The sequence below is a fragment of the Vombatus ursinus genome, unplaced genomic scaffold (assembly GCF_900497805.2).
Source record: "Vombatus ursinus unplaced genomic scaffold, bare-nosed wombat genome assembly UNPS02010980.1, whole genome shotgun sequence".
NCBI classification, from domain to species: Eukaryota; Metazoa; Chordata; class Mammalia; order Diprotodontia; family Vombatidae; genus Vombatus; species Vombatus ursinus.
In genome coordinates this window covers 6,078,091-6,094,048 of record NW_020950758.1, presented here as the reverse complement: position 1 = coordinate 6,094,048, position 15,958 = coordinate 6,078,091, and the positions used below count along the sequence as shown (strand labels likewise).

At 55.1% G+C, this 15,958-nt stretch overlaps 1 protein-coding gene across 2 annotated transcripts in view; it reads right to left on the bottom strand.

Moving 5' to 3' along the window:
* Window positions 1–291: 291 nt before the first annotated feature.
* GEN1 (GEN1 Holliday junction 5' flap endonuclease) overlaps window positions 292–15,958 on the bottom strand; it is a 30,627-nt gene continuing 14,960 nt past the window's right edge. Inside the window, exons 6-14 of one of the 2 annotated variants that reach the window (XM_027855606.1) lie at window positions 13,761–13,834; window positions 11,530–11,621; window positions 9,021–9,171; window positions 6,874–6,910; window positions 6,693–6,773; window positions 6,034–6,164; window positions 4,817–4,878; window positions 2,992–3,156; window positions 292–2,187 (exon numbers count right to left, since the gene is read on the bottom strand). In XM_027855606.1, the coding sequence (XP_027711407.1) occupies window positions 950–2,187; window positions 2,992–3,156; window positions 4,817–4,878; window positions 6,034–6,164; window positions 6,693–6,773; window positions 6,874–6,910; window positions 9,021–9,171; window positions 11,530–11,621; window positions 13,761–13,834 (2,031 nt within the window). In that variant the 3' untranslated portion in view covers window positions 292–949. The remainder of the gene's footprint in view (window positions 2,188–2,991; window positions 3,157–4,816; window positions 4,879–6,033; window positions 6,165–6,692; window positions 6,774–6,873; window positions 6,911–9,020; window positions 9,172–11,529; window positions 11,622–13,760; window positions 13,835–15,958) is intronic. The other variant, XM_027855607.1, reaches the window with a different exon arrangement.

Here is a 15,958-nt window from a genome sequence, read left to right as displayed (position 1 = left end):
TTGACCTGGAGCTACCCTGAGCGGTCCAAAGCTGACTCTGGGCTTCATTCTTTTTTTCTTTTTCTCATTTCTTTTTAAATAATATTTTATTTTCCCCCAGTTACATGTAAAGACAATTTTAAACATTCATTTAAAAAACGTTTTCAGTTCCAAATTTTCTCTCTCCCTTTCTCAGCTCCTCACTCTCTGAGACAGTAAGCAGCTTGATACAGGTTAGATATGTTCAATCACATAATCAATTTTTACATAAACATTTGGGGAGGTGGGATCTGAATTAGTAAAAAACATGAATTAACAAAACATTTAAAATGTAGTTTAATTACTTTCGCGTACAAAGAGAAATTCCAAGTAGGATGCGGTTACGGAAAGGTGAGTCTGGCTCCCGGTGTAACTGCTGGAAAGACCCCAGGCTCCTGGGTCGGTCCCTCGTCAGATGGTAACCAGAGAATCAACAGGATGGTTCACAGTGCATGCTGGGGGCCTGCTTCTCTTGGTTCCCAACGAGAGGGACAGTATTGGGGCTGCCTGGCCCCCAGCCCTGAGCCGCCTGGGCTCCAGGTTGGCTCCAGGACGGCTCCAGGACAGCTCCAGGATGGCTCCAGCTGCCTCCTTCCCTGGGTCAGGCAGAAGCCATAGCACGTTGATGGCAGCTGCTCTTTCACAATTTGGGAACAGAACAGGCAAGGCTACATTCTTGAGCCTCTCCTCCCCTCCTCCCTCACCCCCCCAGTTTAATTTAGACTAAATCTGAATACCTCAGTTTCCCCAACTGAATCCTGATAATGCCATGGAGTTCACAGATATTTTCACTATGCAGAAGCCACCTCCACAGTGCCCATGCCCTTGCTTTGGCCTCTCTCCTGGCCTGACACCTCCAGCCTGGGCTCAGGTCAGCAGACGCTAGCTCCAAAGAAGAGACAAGACACGATGTATCTGCTGTGTGGCTTTGTCAACTGCTCTGGAATTTTAGCTTCAATCTCTGAGCCAAAGGAAGAGGGCTCTCCAAAATGAGACTGGCATCTTTCTCTTCTCCAGGAGGCACTGGAGACGAGCACAGCACCGGTCGTGGAGGGCTTTCTGTGGCCTTGGCTGACCGGGGAGCCCAGGCCCCTTCACTAGCCTCTCTGGGGTCTGGCCTGGGAACACTGGTCTGGGGCCAGGCCCGGGGGTGCTGCTGAGGCCACGGCTTCCATTTTGGATGCGGGCACTTCTCATCTTGGCCGGCCAGCTCATTCTCCTCATCAGAGGAGCTGCAAGGGAGGCAAACACTCTTTTTGGGGACTCTCTTTGGGGCAGTTTGAGACTCAGGCTGAACTTGGGTATACTCTGAGCCTGCGGGCCTCCTTGCCTCTTTCCTCAGGGCGTGGGGCACACAAGTGCTCACTGTGGGCTTCTCCTGAAGGAATGGCACTCTGCTGGGTGCCCAGTCAGATTTTTCCTGGCCATTTTGCAAACCAAACACTGGGAGACCACCCGGTGGACGACGATCAGTTTGTTGGGGCTCAGTAGAGGCCCTGCTTTTAGCAGCAAGGCTCCCTTCTGTCCTCTGCAGTGACGAGGCTTCCAATCCCACCCAGGAAGTAGGACACCCTTCCTCCAGCAGGGAGGAGCACCGGGGCTGCTCCCAGGCCTGGGCACACACTCGCTCCATTAGAGGGAGAAGGTTCAAATCAAGAGTCGAACGGCCTCCGGCAGGGCCAGCGCTCTGGGGGTCCTGGATACTTCCTCTACCCGACGTCGCTGCACGATGGAGCTGCCCAGGGGTCCCGCCAGGGTCTGAGGGGCGGGCAGAGGTCGTGGGTGCCTGTGCACCTGGTGAAGCACTGAAGGAGGTACCCTCCCAGTCAATGGAGCTCAGCTGGAGGGCCTCGACGACCGCGCTATCATCCCGATGCTCGGACGCAGACAAAGAACGATCACTGGCAACGCTGTGCTGAGCGGTCCCGGGTCTCCGAGGGGCAGGGGCAGAGGGCTGTTGGGCCTCCGAGTTCGAGGCAGCCCCCACACAAAGCCAGCTGTCCGTTGCTGGGGTCGTTCTCTGCTGCCGTTTATCTTCAGGAGCAATCTTCAGATTTGACCTGAAGTTCTGCTCTGGCGCCGTTTCACGAGACAGTTTCACATGGGACAGAAGGTTGGCCACCTCCTCCAATTCTGGCAAATCGCCTCCCTTAGGCTTGCTTTTCTTGCCTGTGAAGAAACAGAAATGAAATCGGGAAAAGCAACAAAAAACAAGCAAACAACACAACTGGGGGGTCTCTGGCCAGTCCTGGCCGTGGTCATCACAACCGGTCGGGCAGCAGGCTTCTAACTGGGGCTCGGGCTCCTGCTCAGGGACCTGGCATCAAATATATCATGGCTCTGACCAACAGCTCTAAAGCTCCCCAATTAATCTGTAAGACTGAGGTTCACTACAGTCGAGAAGGTCGGGCTCGGACCAGCCTTGGGACATCACATGGTTACTTCCTCCTGTTACAGAAGATGCCCGGGAAGATGGGAAATGACTCGTCCAAGGTCAGACACCAGGAGTATCCTAATTCGGGGCCCAGCACTCCCCTCCAGAGCTCTGCCCCCCTTCATAAAGCCCCATATACACAGATTATGGGAGAGAGCCTTCTACAGACTATGGAGAGCCAGGGGCAGGGGCTTCACTGAAAGACACAGCTCCTGCCAACGCCGGCAGAGACCTGCCCAGTAACTTCTAGTCTGGCGGCTTCTGGGGGCACTGGAGACAAAGTGACTGGTCCAGAATCACATGCCAGGATGTGTCGAGGCAAGACTCGAACCCTGGTCTTCCTGCTCTGAGAGTGGCAGTCTGGAATCCTCATGGAGACACGGTACTAGCTCAGCTCGGCTGACCGGGGCCTGACGAGCCTTTATCCCACACAGTGCAGATCCAAGTGAACCAGGCCTGCCCTCCCTGTGGGAGCAGGGATGAAGGCATGTCTGAGCTCCTCCCAAGCCCGGCCCGACGCCTTCCGCCTCCAGACTCACTTCTGGACTTCTTCCCCTGGCGTTCCAGCACTTCCTTCTGGTACTGGGCGACCGCGTCAGGGTAGGCAGCTTCGAATAAGGAGGCCTCCTCCACCGTGATCACAGCAGGCGGCCCTGGCTGGAGTTCAGTGCCAGGGGCAGCTTCAGCAGCCATCACATAGTGCTCTGAAACGCAGTGGCGGGAGGGCTGGCGTAGCCTCGTGGACGCTGTCCCACCCTCCCTAAACCTCCCCTCCTCCCCTGCTCATCTCAATAAGACCCCGCTGGGCGAGGACTGCCTGTCCTCTTGCCAATGGCCACACATCGCCAGGTGACCACAGCTGACCCCATTTCACCCCATGGTGGCACCGGCACCCACTGACAGTGCCCAGAAAAGCCCTTACGGCTACACAATCCTCCCTTCTCTTGCATCACGGCTGTGCCGAGGCCAATGTTGTCATCAAGGGTCACCCCTGTGCCTGGCCGGCTCTCCCTCATCCTCTCTGCCCCCTGGCCTGAGATCCCCCTTGTGCAGGAGGCCTCTGTACCCCCTCTTAATGCAGGGTCCCTGCTCTGCTCCTTCTCTCCCAGGGATCCTATCTGCAGCTTGTCTGGACACCATGGTTTGCCTGCACTTTTCCCCATCAGACTGGCAGCTCCTGCAGAGCAGGGCCTGGCACACAGTAGGTGCTTAATCAATGCTTACTGGCTGACTGAACGCCACTGATATGACCTAAGAACAAGGAATGATTTGGGGGTGGGGGGGTTCTAGGATCACCAGACTGAGATCTGGAATCACAGAATTTCAGAGCTGTGAGGAACCTGAAGATTCATTCTGCCTCAACACCTTGTTTTACAGGTGATTACAGGAAACTGAGGCCAAGGCTCATGAGGTGACCTGCTCAAGGGCACATAGGAAGAGAGCAGCAGATGTGCCCAATGCTGAGCTCAAGGGTCTGATGCTGCTGGGGCACAGACCCTGGGGATGAAATGGGGGGTGGGGAGATGGAGGGAGAGAGACAGACAGACAGAGACAGAGAGAGCCCATTCCCAGGAGCTTGGGCTGTGAGCAAAGAGGCCCCAGACAGCGCAGGCCCGTTCTGGCCACATGGCTTGGGGGGATGGGGGAGGCGGTATCTCAGTCATGGACTGTGGGAGGCAGCCCCCCTCTCCTTCCTGGGCGCCTGCTGACAGCTCCCCTTGGGTCTAAGCTGGTTAAATGAGGGCAGCACACACACAGACACACATGCACAAATACACACATGCAGATAGAAACCTATGCATACACACGCAAAGACACGTGCAGACACATATCAGGTGCACATACATACACACAGACACACACATGCAGACAGCCAGATGTCTCCCGTGAGGAACAGGCAGAGGGAAAAGGAGATGAGGAGAGGGAGGGCCGGCTCTGAGGGAGGAGGAGGAGGAGGAGGAGAGAAAGTCCAGAGGACAGGAGGCAGAAGAGCCCCCGGGGAGTCAGGGAGAGGGCAGCAGACCCACAGACACATGGTGTGGCAGAAACAGGCAGACGCCATGGGCAGTGAATGAGGGGATGGGGGGCACCACTGGTCTCGGCTGAGCACAACACTGGCCAACAGCACACAGGATCAGAAGGGACAAAGAAGAATAGGACATTTCACTGGACAGAAGCACCTCTGGGGAGCAACCCCCCCTCCTCGCTCCTTAGAACCACATTCTGGCGCCGTCCCCACAAGCAGGACAAGATGGGGAGGGGCTGTGGCCCTGGCCCTGCGGCGTGTCCCAGACCCTGCGGAGCCTTCAGCCCAGCAGGCAAAGGCAGGCAGCCCCCAGGATCGCCCGCAGCACCAACACGCACCTGGCCGTTGCCACTGGATCTCAAAACAAGGGATGCCGTTCCTGATGCGCGTGTGGGTGATTCTAGGAAGAAGGACGAATGCCACTAAATGCGATGGGGATGAGTTCCACAAGTGATGTGGTAAACCACGACGCTGCAACCTAAAGCCATCCACCCACGTACATCCTGGAAATATTCGTCCTTTGGCACAGGGACAACCGCGGCCTTGGGCCGGCCCCTTCTGTCCCCGCTTCACTTCGCACGTCTGATCACAGCGATGCTACAGATGGCTTAGACTCAGGCAGCCGGGCCACAACATCCGCCCCTCCGCTCACCGAGGAAGGCAGGAGCCACCCTGAGCCAAGCCCAGTGACCGCCCACCCGCCATCAGACCCGTCAGTCTTCCTTTAGTTAACATCCCTGGGACACTTTCGGTAGAAAAGAGCTGCTCCAGCTGTCAGATGCACCCCGGGTCCTTTTTCTTGGCAATCGCTAGCCTTGCTAATAAACTACGTGTGGACCTTTGTGCCTTGGTTTCCCTTTATCACAGATTTTTATTGCAACCACAGCAATTGGTGGGGTATGTGTGAGGACACGTGACATCAGGGGCTGGGCCCAGGGATCAGAACGAGAGACTGAATACCTCCTCTGACCTTCGCTAACCGAGTGGCCCTGACCAAGTTACTTTAGCTCTCTCAGACTCAGTTTCCTCATCTGGAAAATGAAATGTTACTGGGATGCCCAAACTCACAGGGCTGTGTGGAGGCTCCCATGAGGTGATTATGAAAAGCCGTTTGTCTCCTTTAAAGTACCACATATGTCTCTGTGCCAGCTGTTATTATGAGACAGTACAAGGCCTGTCACTATCATTTTACAGATGAGGAAACTGAGGCAGGTGGAGCGACCACTGCCGTTAGCACAGGCTTTTGAGCCATGGTCTCCCGATCCCTGCCTGTCTCTCCCCAGGCTACCTCTGGACTATGGCCCCCCTCCCCATGACCCTTGGAGTGCATCTGTGGACTCTCCCACTGTCGATCTAGACCAGGCACAGGAATGACCCCACTGGATACTTTCTCAGGCCGGGCCCAACACAGAAGCAGCTATGCACCCAAGGCTTCTGCAGCCTATGGCAGCCGTCCAGCAAGGCCCAGCCCAGTGGGAGCCCGGAGCCCTCCAGGAGGAGAGGAGGACAGAGATGTCCCTCAGCTGCCCCCAGCCCCAGCCCCCGAGCCCCTTACCGCACTGGCTGCAGCTGGCCGGGACCTATCCAGCCAGACTTCCTCTCCGTCATGTCGTGATGTGTCAAAAGCACCATTAACTTCTCACATGCGTAATGCCGGGGCCACTCCATTTTCTCCAAAGCAAATACCTGGAAATCCGATCAAATGCAACATGGACTTAGCATTACCTCCTGGGAGCGTCTGGGTGAAGGCAAGGCCAGCCGGTCAGCCAATGAGCACTTATGAGACACTTGCTGTGTGCCTGCAACTAGGCTAAGCACGTGTCCCTGCCCTCAAAGACTCCCAGTCTATGAAGGGCTGTCAATTGGGGGGCCGGCGCTGGGGCCCTGACCAGTGAAGAAGCCAACTGAATGGCGGATTCCTCTGGGGTCAGCTGCGCGATGCTGAGGGACTATCTATGGGCAGAGGCAGCAAATTCACTTCAAATCATATGCACAAAGCGCCGTGCTAAGCATGGGGTTTTCCTGGCTTGTATAGACCATCCTGGAGCACTCGGTGTCTGGCCAGACAAACACTAGCTGACTGGTGCTGGGCAACGCAGAAGAGGCAGCAGAGAGCTAGCTGGTGGGGGCCGGGCTGGGCTCTGCCCATCCTGTCTCCTCTTCAGCTGCCAACCTTCTAGGGTATGGACTAAGTCACGCTGTCCCTGAACGTACCTGAAAAGATAACAGGTCAGGTCTGCGGCAGAGGATTTTCTTCGTCAATCTATCCTTGCTCAACTGGAATTCTCGAATAACCTAGAAAGGGGTGGAGGGGAAGAAAGAGAACAGGACTTTAAGATTTCGCCTGACTTGAACTCCCTGGAATAAATGTTTCACAGCCTGCTTTGGTTGTTACCTCGTGGAATGGGAATCCTTCACAACTGCAAGCTTTCCTGGAAATAAGGCACAAGCCAAAAGGTCAGAGGGTGTCAGGGCGAGGCCAGCCCTCTCTCAGCAGCCTCGGCCGCCCAGGCCAGAGCCCTCCCCGACGGACGGTCACCTCCGTGCTGGGGAGAGATGCACAAGGGAAAGGGCCCCCGCCAGGAGTGGGGGCTCAGGGAAGGTGTGAGACCTCTGCGGCTAGGTCAACTCATCCCTCCGAACCTCCAACTGCTCATGGAAAAAACGAGGTGCTCGTGCTCTGGTGACCTCTCTCACAGGGACGTAGCAGCAGAGGAGCTGTGAATACTTGAAAACGCTGGGAAACAGGATCTTGGACTGGCCTCATCACCTGGGGGGTCACCTGGCTGTTCTCTGAAGGATGTGCCTCCTCTGGGGCCCTTCAAGGCCGAGATCCAGCAGAGGCTCCCAGCCAGGTGAGAAGCCCTCCCGGGCAGGTCCCACCAAATGTGGCCCCGCCAACAGTGGGCCCCAGCAGTTCTGAGCCTGGGGCAGGCAGGGGCTGCACTCATGAGAATTACACAGGACCCTGAACCTCCCTTCGTGGTCAAATTAAGTCAAAGAAACCACAGAAATCAGGGAGGACGTAGCAGGGAACGGCACCAATAAACACTTATGGATGCCCCGGCCAGCGGCCCACAGAGAACGATCCCTGCTCCCAGCAGGGCTGGCCTCCCTCTTCCAAGAGAAGACAAGGTGCTCTCAGGGCAATTCCAATCAAGCTCCCTGTAGCTCCCCCTGCCCCCACTCCCCAGCTCACACCCCGACTCCTATTTTACAGAAAACAGGCCATTCACTGTGGGCTCCCTCTTCTGCCACCACTCGGGTGCCTCCTGCCCCTCTCCCCCTTCACCCCTGACCAAGGCAGCCCCTCTACCTGCTCAGACGACCCCCTTCCAGCCCATCGCCTCCTGCCTTCTCTGCTACAGTTCACAGCATCCCCCTCCTCCTGGCCTCTCAGGCTCCCAAGTCAGGGGTCGCCTTGGACTCCTCACTCTCTCACCCCCGTCCCCATATCCAAGGTTGCCAAGGCCTGTGATTTCACCTCTGCATCATTTCCCCACTACGCCGCCTCCTCTCCTTGGACCCTGCCCCCACCTGGTGCAGGCCCTCAGCGCCTCATGCCTGGACTACGGCAGTAGTTGCTGGGGCTCTGCCTGCCTCCGGTCCCTCCTCACTCCAGTCCATCCTCCGTCCAGCCACGTGCAGATCTGATCCCATCACCCCCTACTCAGTAATCTCTTGAGGCTCCCCAACACCTGCAGTATCCGATATGTAACGCTCTGTCTGGCCTTCAAAGCCCTTCGTCACCTGCCTCCGCCTCCCTGTCTGGCTGTCTCAGCCCTTACGCCCTCCCAGGCACTCTTTGATCCCCGCCTTCTAGCTGTCCCACCACCAAGAAGCTCTATCTCTGGGCTCCAGCATTCTCTCTTCCTCCTCTGCTCTGACCATTGAGCTCCCTGGCTTCCTTCAAGTGCCCACTGACATCCCCCCTTCAGCCGGCAGCCTGCTCCAACCCCCCCAACTCTGGTGCCTTCTCTGTTAATCATCCTCTGTCTACTCCGCGTAGAGTTTGGTCGTGGCCTTCCTCATTCGACTCTGAGCTCCTCCAGGGCAGGGACTGTCTTTTGCCTCTTTATGTCTCCTCAGCACGGTGCCTGGCACACAGCAGGTGCTTAATGAATGCGAGGTGATGAGGGAAGGCACCGTTGCATGGGCCACCTGGAAAGGCCACCTCCACAAGGGAATCAGCCGAGGGACTGGAGACGAAGCTTGGCCCTTTAGAGTATCAACGTCCTGAGGGCAGGGCTCAGCGTCCCCTTGGGAGCTAGCTATAGGGTGGCCACTGTCATCAAACTGCTTCCAAGGGTCCTTCACGCTGGCAGAAATTCCGTCCTGGGCCGCGCCTGACCTTGAGAGGCAGCCGTTACCCCTCCGGCCACCTCTAAGGTTCAGTGAGTCGAGCATAACCTGATTTTCCCTTGTGGGGACGGCCAAAGGTGACTGAGCTGTGTGGAAAAGATGCCCGTTGCGTGGGAAGCCGCTGGGCGGGGAGCTGCCACGCGGGGACAGGTCTCGCGGGGAGAAAGAGAAACGACCTACTTCCTGATGCTGTCCTCAGTTGCGCCTTGCTGTCTTCTGTGCTCCGCCCGATGCCACTCACAAAGGCAGCGGTACTCATAATCGTGAGGTTCACAGTGTTTCTCGCTTCCACACAGCCTGCACCCGTTACGCTCATGGTCCTTGGGGGAGCCTGCAAGGGACACAAACCCCCAGGTCGCTGACCACTTCCAAATGGCTACTCCAGACAAATCTAACTTCGTTTATGAAAATGCATACAACACCCACAAACATCTTAATTAGGGTACTGAGATTTAAAAAAAAATAAAACATGCCTGTCCCAGATTCAAAACAAAGACTGATTTTTAATGCTAATTTTTTGCCCTGGAGGATCTAATTTTTATCAGGAATTTATGCCAAATTTCAAAGAAAAGCACAAGTAAGTTTCACTAGTTTTCTAAACACCAGACCATCCAACATCTGGCTCCCCACACCTCTGGTTGGTCTTACCTAATGCTACTTTCACTCCGATCCTATGTTCTAAGCCAGACGCTCCAAACTGTGATGGTACACCCCCACCAGTAAAAAAATTTCTGAGCACACTCCCCCAATAGATGTGTATTTATTAATACATTACATACGTTACCCCTGTAGTGATATATTATGTACATCATACAACATACACAAAAACAGAGTTTTAAAAGGATGAAATGAAGATCATTTAAGTAATCTACCACAAGGCCTCACTCAACCTCTGCCGGAGGCCAGATGCTGGGCTGAAGGCTTGGGATGCAGACGGAGACAAAAGACAGACGCTGCCGTCCCGCAGCTCCCATCCGAGTAAGAGATGACGTATACACGGATAGCATCCACAGAGTAGATGGAAAGTAAGGTAGCCTGTGAGGGGAAGGCCTCCTGGAGGAGGCAGGATATGCACCAAGCCTTACAGGAAGCCAGGGAAGCTAAGGGATGATGGCAAGGAGGAAGAGCTCTACAGGCATGGCGGACGGCCAATGGAAAAGTGGAGAGAGGAGCGATGGAATGTGGTGTGGGGGTGAGGAACAGCCATGGGCCAGCAAGGCTGTGACACAGGGTGTGTACAGGGGAGCCAGGGGGAAGAGCAGAAAGGAGCTGCAGAGAAGGACTGGATCGGACCGGAAGACCACTCAGAGGGCTATCGGCACAGTCCAGAGGAGAGGTAAGGGAGCCCGGACCAGGGTGGCTGCTCTGTGAGTACAGAGAAAAGGAGAAATCCAGGGAATGCTGCAGAGAATTCAGGGACAAGATTTGGCAAGTGATTAGCTAAGGGGCGAGCGAGAGAGAGGACACCACGGCTGTCAACTTGGGTGCCTACAGGAATGGGGGGCTAAGAGGGAGGGTTAGAGGGATGGATCCCAAGTTCTGTTGTGGACGTGTGGAGATGGCTACGGGACATCCTGATGGACACGCCTGCCCGAAGGCGGGGGACGGAGATGTGGGAATTGAGGCAGAAATGATGGCTGAAGCCACCGCCAAGGACAGGACTCTGGAGACACCTATAGTCAAGAGGATCTGGGAAGAGAAGAAATCCAAAGTGCCCAATACGGCCAAGACATGGAGAAGGCGCAGGGTATGGCCCCTGAAAGAGGTCACTGCGGACTCTGGAGAAAGCAGCTGCCGAGCGATGAGCTTGGAAGCTCAAGGGCAGAGGCCTGAGGAGTCAATGAGAGGAGAGGAAAGGGCCTCACTGAGCGTGGACAGCTGAGAAGGGAAGCAGATGGACGGGCCGATGGCTGGCGGCCTTGGGAGAATCCAGGGAGGGTTTCTTAAGACAGAGTCATTTTTGGTCAGTTTTGCAGGGAGCAGAGGAGGAACCAGTAGGTAGGGAGAGACTGAGTATTAGAGACATGACGAAGGATGGGGAGGAGAAAAGAGCCTGGGAAGGCAGCATGCAAAGGGAAGGATTTTCCCCTTTCTAGGCTGCCTAGGCCCATGCGGGACTTTTCCCACCCCCAGGTTTCCCTATGCTGCTCCCTCCCACATCCCTGAGAGGAAGGCTCTGGAGAAGCAGGGACACAGCCTTGATATCTCCTCCCTGCTTCTCTGTGCCCCCCCCCATTTATATGGGCAGCAGAAGGGGCTGCTGTGTGGGGGTGGGGTGGATCAGGTGGGAACGGCTGGCTGCCCTGCTGCCCGGGGACCAGGAGAGTGGGCCATGTGCGGAGCTGCTCTCCTCGAGTTCCCTAACTGGTCGTCCTGCACCCTCTTTTGAGACCAATACCCTGGGCAGGAAGGAATGAGATCAGCCTGGGCCCCTCCACAAAGCAGAGGCTCCAGGAGGAGAAGGGGGGGATGAGCATGGTAAACATCACAAGAGTGGTGGGATGCTCGAGGGTGAAGGTCCAGGATAAGGCAGCTGAGGAGGAACGGCGTGGGAGTCCAGAAAATCGGGAACGTGGCCAGACTGTGGGAGACAGTGGAGAACAGAAGGGCCTGGCGTGCTGTGGTCCGTGGGGTCACAAAGAGTCGGACACAACCGAATGACTGAACAACACCAAAAACGTCCACCCACCTGGATGGGCACACACGGAGCAATGAGCTGGCTTTTTAACTGCGACTGGTGGGGGGTCAAGGCCGTTGGATTCCTCCTTCCACCGATCAAACCTGGTAAGGTAACGATACAATAAGCAGAAGGCAGGTCAGGACATTGGGGCAGCTCAGCTCTCTCTCAGGCATCACACTTCCAAATTACTTAACAACTCCATACAGCAGAGAGCGTCCAGAGCGTCCCCACTTTACAGACAAGGACACCCAAGTCCAGAAAGAAAACTGGGCCAGACACGGCTCGCTCGTCCATGTCAGAGGGAGGATGTGCACTGCCCTGAATCGAACCCCTCACGATGCTCTCCGTCTGGGCAAATCTACCGTCCCAGGAGAGGGCGGCTCATCCGGGACTGGCCAAAGGCAGAGACGCCACGATGACCTCCCTACTTCAGCCCAGGGACCCGGCCTCCTTCTCGTCCCCTCAAGTGATCCCTTCTGCTGGGAAAGCAGAGAAACTGCAGATCAGGGCTTCTCTCTCAAAAGATGTGACGAACATGATTCTCAGAGAACTTAAGAAGCAGGGGGCCTCCTCCCAGACCTTCTTCTGGCGATCTCATTTACTGACTTTAAAAGGTCGTCTTCCCTTTGTAGACCGACACTGAATGTCAGGGAAAGCAGAGCTCAAAGTGCCCGCCTCGGGCCTGACATCACACGTCTGAGTCAGTGACTGCGCTTGGCTTCTTTTTAATGTTACTACTTGTGGCTCTCCCAGAGGAGGTGAGCCGGCACATGTGTGCGCTTCACTACATAACGCTGTGTAGGTGACCAGATTGAGTTCCTAACAAGACATTGCAGAGTCCATGGACGTCTTATTTGCCTTTGCTTGCTTTGAAACGATCTGCTTGAAAGCTGCTGGCTGTCGGCAGACGGCTACAACTAGACTTGACGGGAACAGTTTATTCCTAACTCGAGTCATCGTAGCTACACCACTCATCACAAGAGGTACAGAAAAATAAAGGAAACAAAAAAGGGGGCCTGAGTGTTCCTCAGGCATCCTTGGGCAAAAATAGAGTCTAGGTGAACATGCAGAATTTTACATCAGAATCTGTGAATATAAAACAACTTTTTAAATACAAAACAAACTTAAAAAGCTAGAAGAGCCCTCAGTGGCTGCTGGCCTAGCCCGACCCCCGCCTGGAACCAGAATCCTGTTCTCAGCATCCCTGCTCACTGAGATCTCGGCTGGGCATGAGGCTGTCCTGGGCAGGGGCCCTGACCCTCGAGGACATCCTCTGCATGACGAGCAAGCCGAGATCCGCCTCTGCCGACCGCCACCCCTCGTCCTCCTGGCTCTTTCCTGGCCTTGACTTCGAACGTCTGTCCGTGCCTGTCTGCTGCCTCCTCCCAGGACTTCCCTCCGCACTTGGGCCTCCTCACCCTGAATCGCCTCATGTCACCACCAACCATTCCTCTGCAAAGCCGGCCCTCCCCTCCCTTGGGTGAGTGCCTCCTGGAGTAAGCTTTGGAGCCTTTCCTCATCCCCTTCCCCTCCCTGTCCCTGAGTTCAAATCCAGCCTCAGACACTTGCTAGCTGTGTGACCTTGGGCAAGTCACTTAACCCTGCCTCATTTTCCCCATCTGTAAAATGGGGATAACAACAGCACCCACCTGTTGTGAGGAACAAATGAGATAATAACTGCAAAGCACTTGGCACAGCACCTGGCACAAAGTAGCACTTAAAACCCCTCCCTCCCCTCCTCCTCCCTTCCTTCTTTCTCTCCTCTCTCCCCCTCCCTCCCTCCCTCCCTCCTGTCCTTCCTCGCCCCCATCTCCCATTAGAATGCAAGCTTCTTGAGGGCACAGCCATCTTTCCTTTCGTGTTCCTGGCATCCTGCACAGGGCCTAGTACACAGTAAGCACTCCATCCATGCTTCTTTCCTTCCTTTCCTGCCCCTGGTTCACACGCAGGGGCTGGGTCTAAACAGGACCAGTCTCACGCATGCTGCACACGCCTGGCCTCGAAGTACGTGTGACGAGTGACCATGTCCACCATCCCTCATCCGTCCACACCGCGGAACCCCGGCTCTGCCCTGGCCCTCTGCCCTCCTCTGGCCACTCTCCTGCCTCCTGAGGGGTCTCCTAGACGAGGCTGCTCCCCAGTGTGCAGTGCGTCCACTCCTGAAGTGGCCGGCCCAGGGAACAAGGACACACAACCCAGCAAGGCCGGTGAGGCGTGTCTGAGCCCATTCTGAACTTTACCTCTGCAGTAAACTCTGCCCGTCCAACGCGCGCACCAGCTTTAGCGCCTGCTCCTTGCCAACTCCAGGGACGCCCTTCAGAAGAAAAAAGAAAGCGACGCTCTGTTAATTACAGGAACAAAATACGTTCCATGGTAGCCGAACACGGCCTCTGAGATGGAGGCGCAATGCCGCGGCTGGCCGAGCGGCTCTGGGCCCTGGATGACGTCCCTGAACGGAGCACACCAGGGTCACTCCACGCCACAGCGGGTCAAGGGTTCACAGATGGATCCGGGTATGTGAACAAAGACGAGGCATCTCTACTGAACCCATCAACCAAAGGTACTGATTATAACAAGGGTTCATCCAGGGGACAGAGTCAAGGCCGTCTCCGTGGAGAGATGATGCCACCCCTCAGGCGCCGTGTGGCCCTTGATGAGGCGCGCTCCCACCGCGGGGCAGAGAGAGGACAGCCTCAGAACGCACGTGTACACAGCCAACAAGGGAATCTGTCGGGTTAGACCGTGTCCATTTGTTACAATGGCCTTGGTTTTCATTCTTTAATTGGAGACGGGGGAGTAGGTAGAAATGCTTGTTAATGGGGGAGGGGGGAGAACATTGGATTATTTTTAAAAAATAAAAAAGAACGTCTGCCTGACGACCAGAGACCACCTGCTTTTTACGCATATCCCCAGAACTGGGCCCGTCCGGCACGGAGCGCGCGCTGATAAAGGTGTTTTCAGTCACTCTCGGCTCTCTGAGCCTCTAAACCATGGGCAGAACCTCACTACAGGCAGGGCACACAGCCCCCGACCACGGAGCTACAACTTCACGAGCCTGGGGAGTGCCTTGGACCAGGTCTTCCTGACGCCAGGACCAGACTCTCCCTGCCCCCCACATATCATGCGCATTTACTGCAATGACTCAGCCACACTGCAGGTCTTGTTTCCTGCACGGGGCCAGCGACAGCTGAAGCTGTTTTGTGTAATTAGCCACGATGGCATGCTCCCATGCAACAGCACACCGGAAGTCACCCAGTGCAAAAGCAGAAAGCTGCCTGGGGAGAGGTGCTAAAAACACAGGAAGCAACAAAGATTGGTGCTATACAAGGAAAAAACTCCAGCGTCAGCTTCCTGCCCGTGATGTGGGCTCCACGTCGCCTTCCTCTGAGGCGTCACCGAGGCACTGAGAACACACCGGCTGGGCTGGAGATCGCCTGCTCAGCTCTACATTGAGACTGAAGAGCCCCCTACAAGGGCAAGAAAGAGACTGTCCGCTATTCGAGGAGGGGCCCGTCAGCCCAACAGTGGCAGCACAATGAGTGACCCTCGAAGACCCCTCTGGATCCAGAGACAGACCGTGTTGTCTCCCGGATGGATGAGATCAGAAATCGCTTTCCGTGCTGAGGTGAGGATCACGAGGGAGACCTGCCATCATGCCGTCACAGTTCGGACCACCTGGGCGTCGGTCAATCTGTGCATGACGCAGCATGCAGGCGGACATGCCGTTAGCGGTCTATTTTTAATCACACAGATGTACAAGACTCCTAGTTTCACTCAATCACTTGTCACTTTGTGGGTGGGGGAGGAGAGGTGGCTGCTGACATCTCTCACCTTCTGGGATTCCTTCATTCAACACGCTTACTGAGCGCTTACTACGTCCCCTGCGCTGTGCTATGTTGGATAAGGAGGACGCAGCTGGTTTTGTATGCCAGGTGTCAAAGTGTGGTCCTACCCGAGACCCTGTCAAGGGGGCCATGAGGACGAAACTATTGTCACGATAATATTGAGACTTATTTGCCTCTTAAAAAACTCTTCCTTTTTCCAGCTCTATGTCTGTGAGGCAGGATTTCTTTCTTGTACTTCAAACAAAACCACACACCATGACCGACTGAAAGCCAAAGCAGCTAAGAGAATCCAGGCATCTCTTCCTAGGTAAGACCTTAAAAGGACGGGTCACAAGATGCAAAACGATACCATGCTTCTCTCATTGTGTTTTTTTGTTTTGGAAAATAGTTATTTTGAATAAAAACATGCTATTCATATTAACAGGGGATGGGTTTATTATTACTTTAAATGAATTAACGAATGTTTTTAAAAATTGATCTGTTTTAATTTCCAAAATGTAAGTATTCTGTGTGACCCTGCGCAAGTCACTTAACCTCAACTGCTTAAAAACTGAAAAAAAAAAAAAACAAAAAACAAAAACAAAAAAAACCCA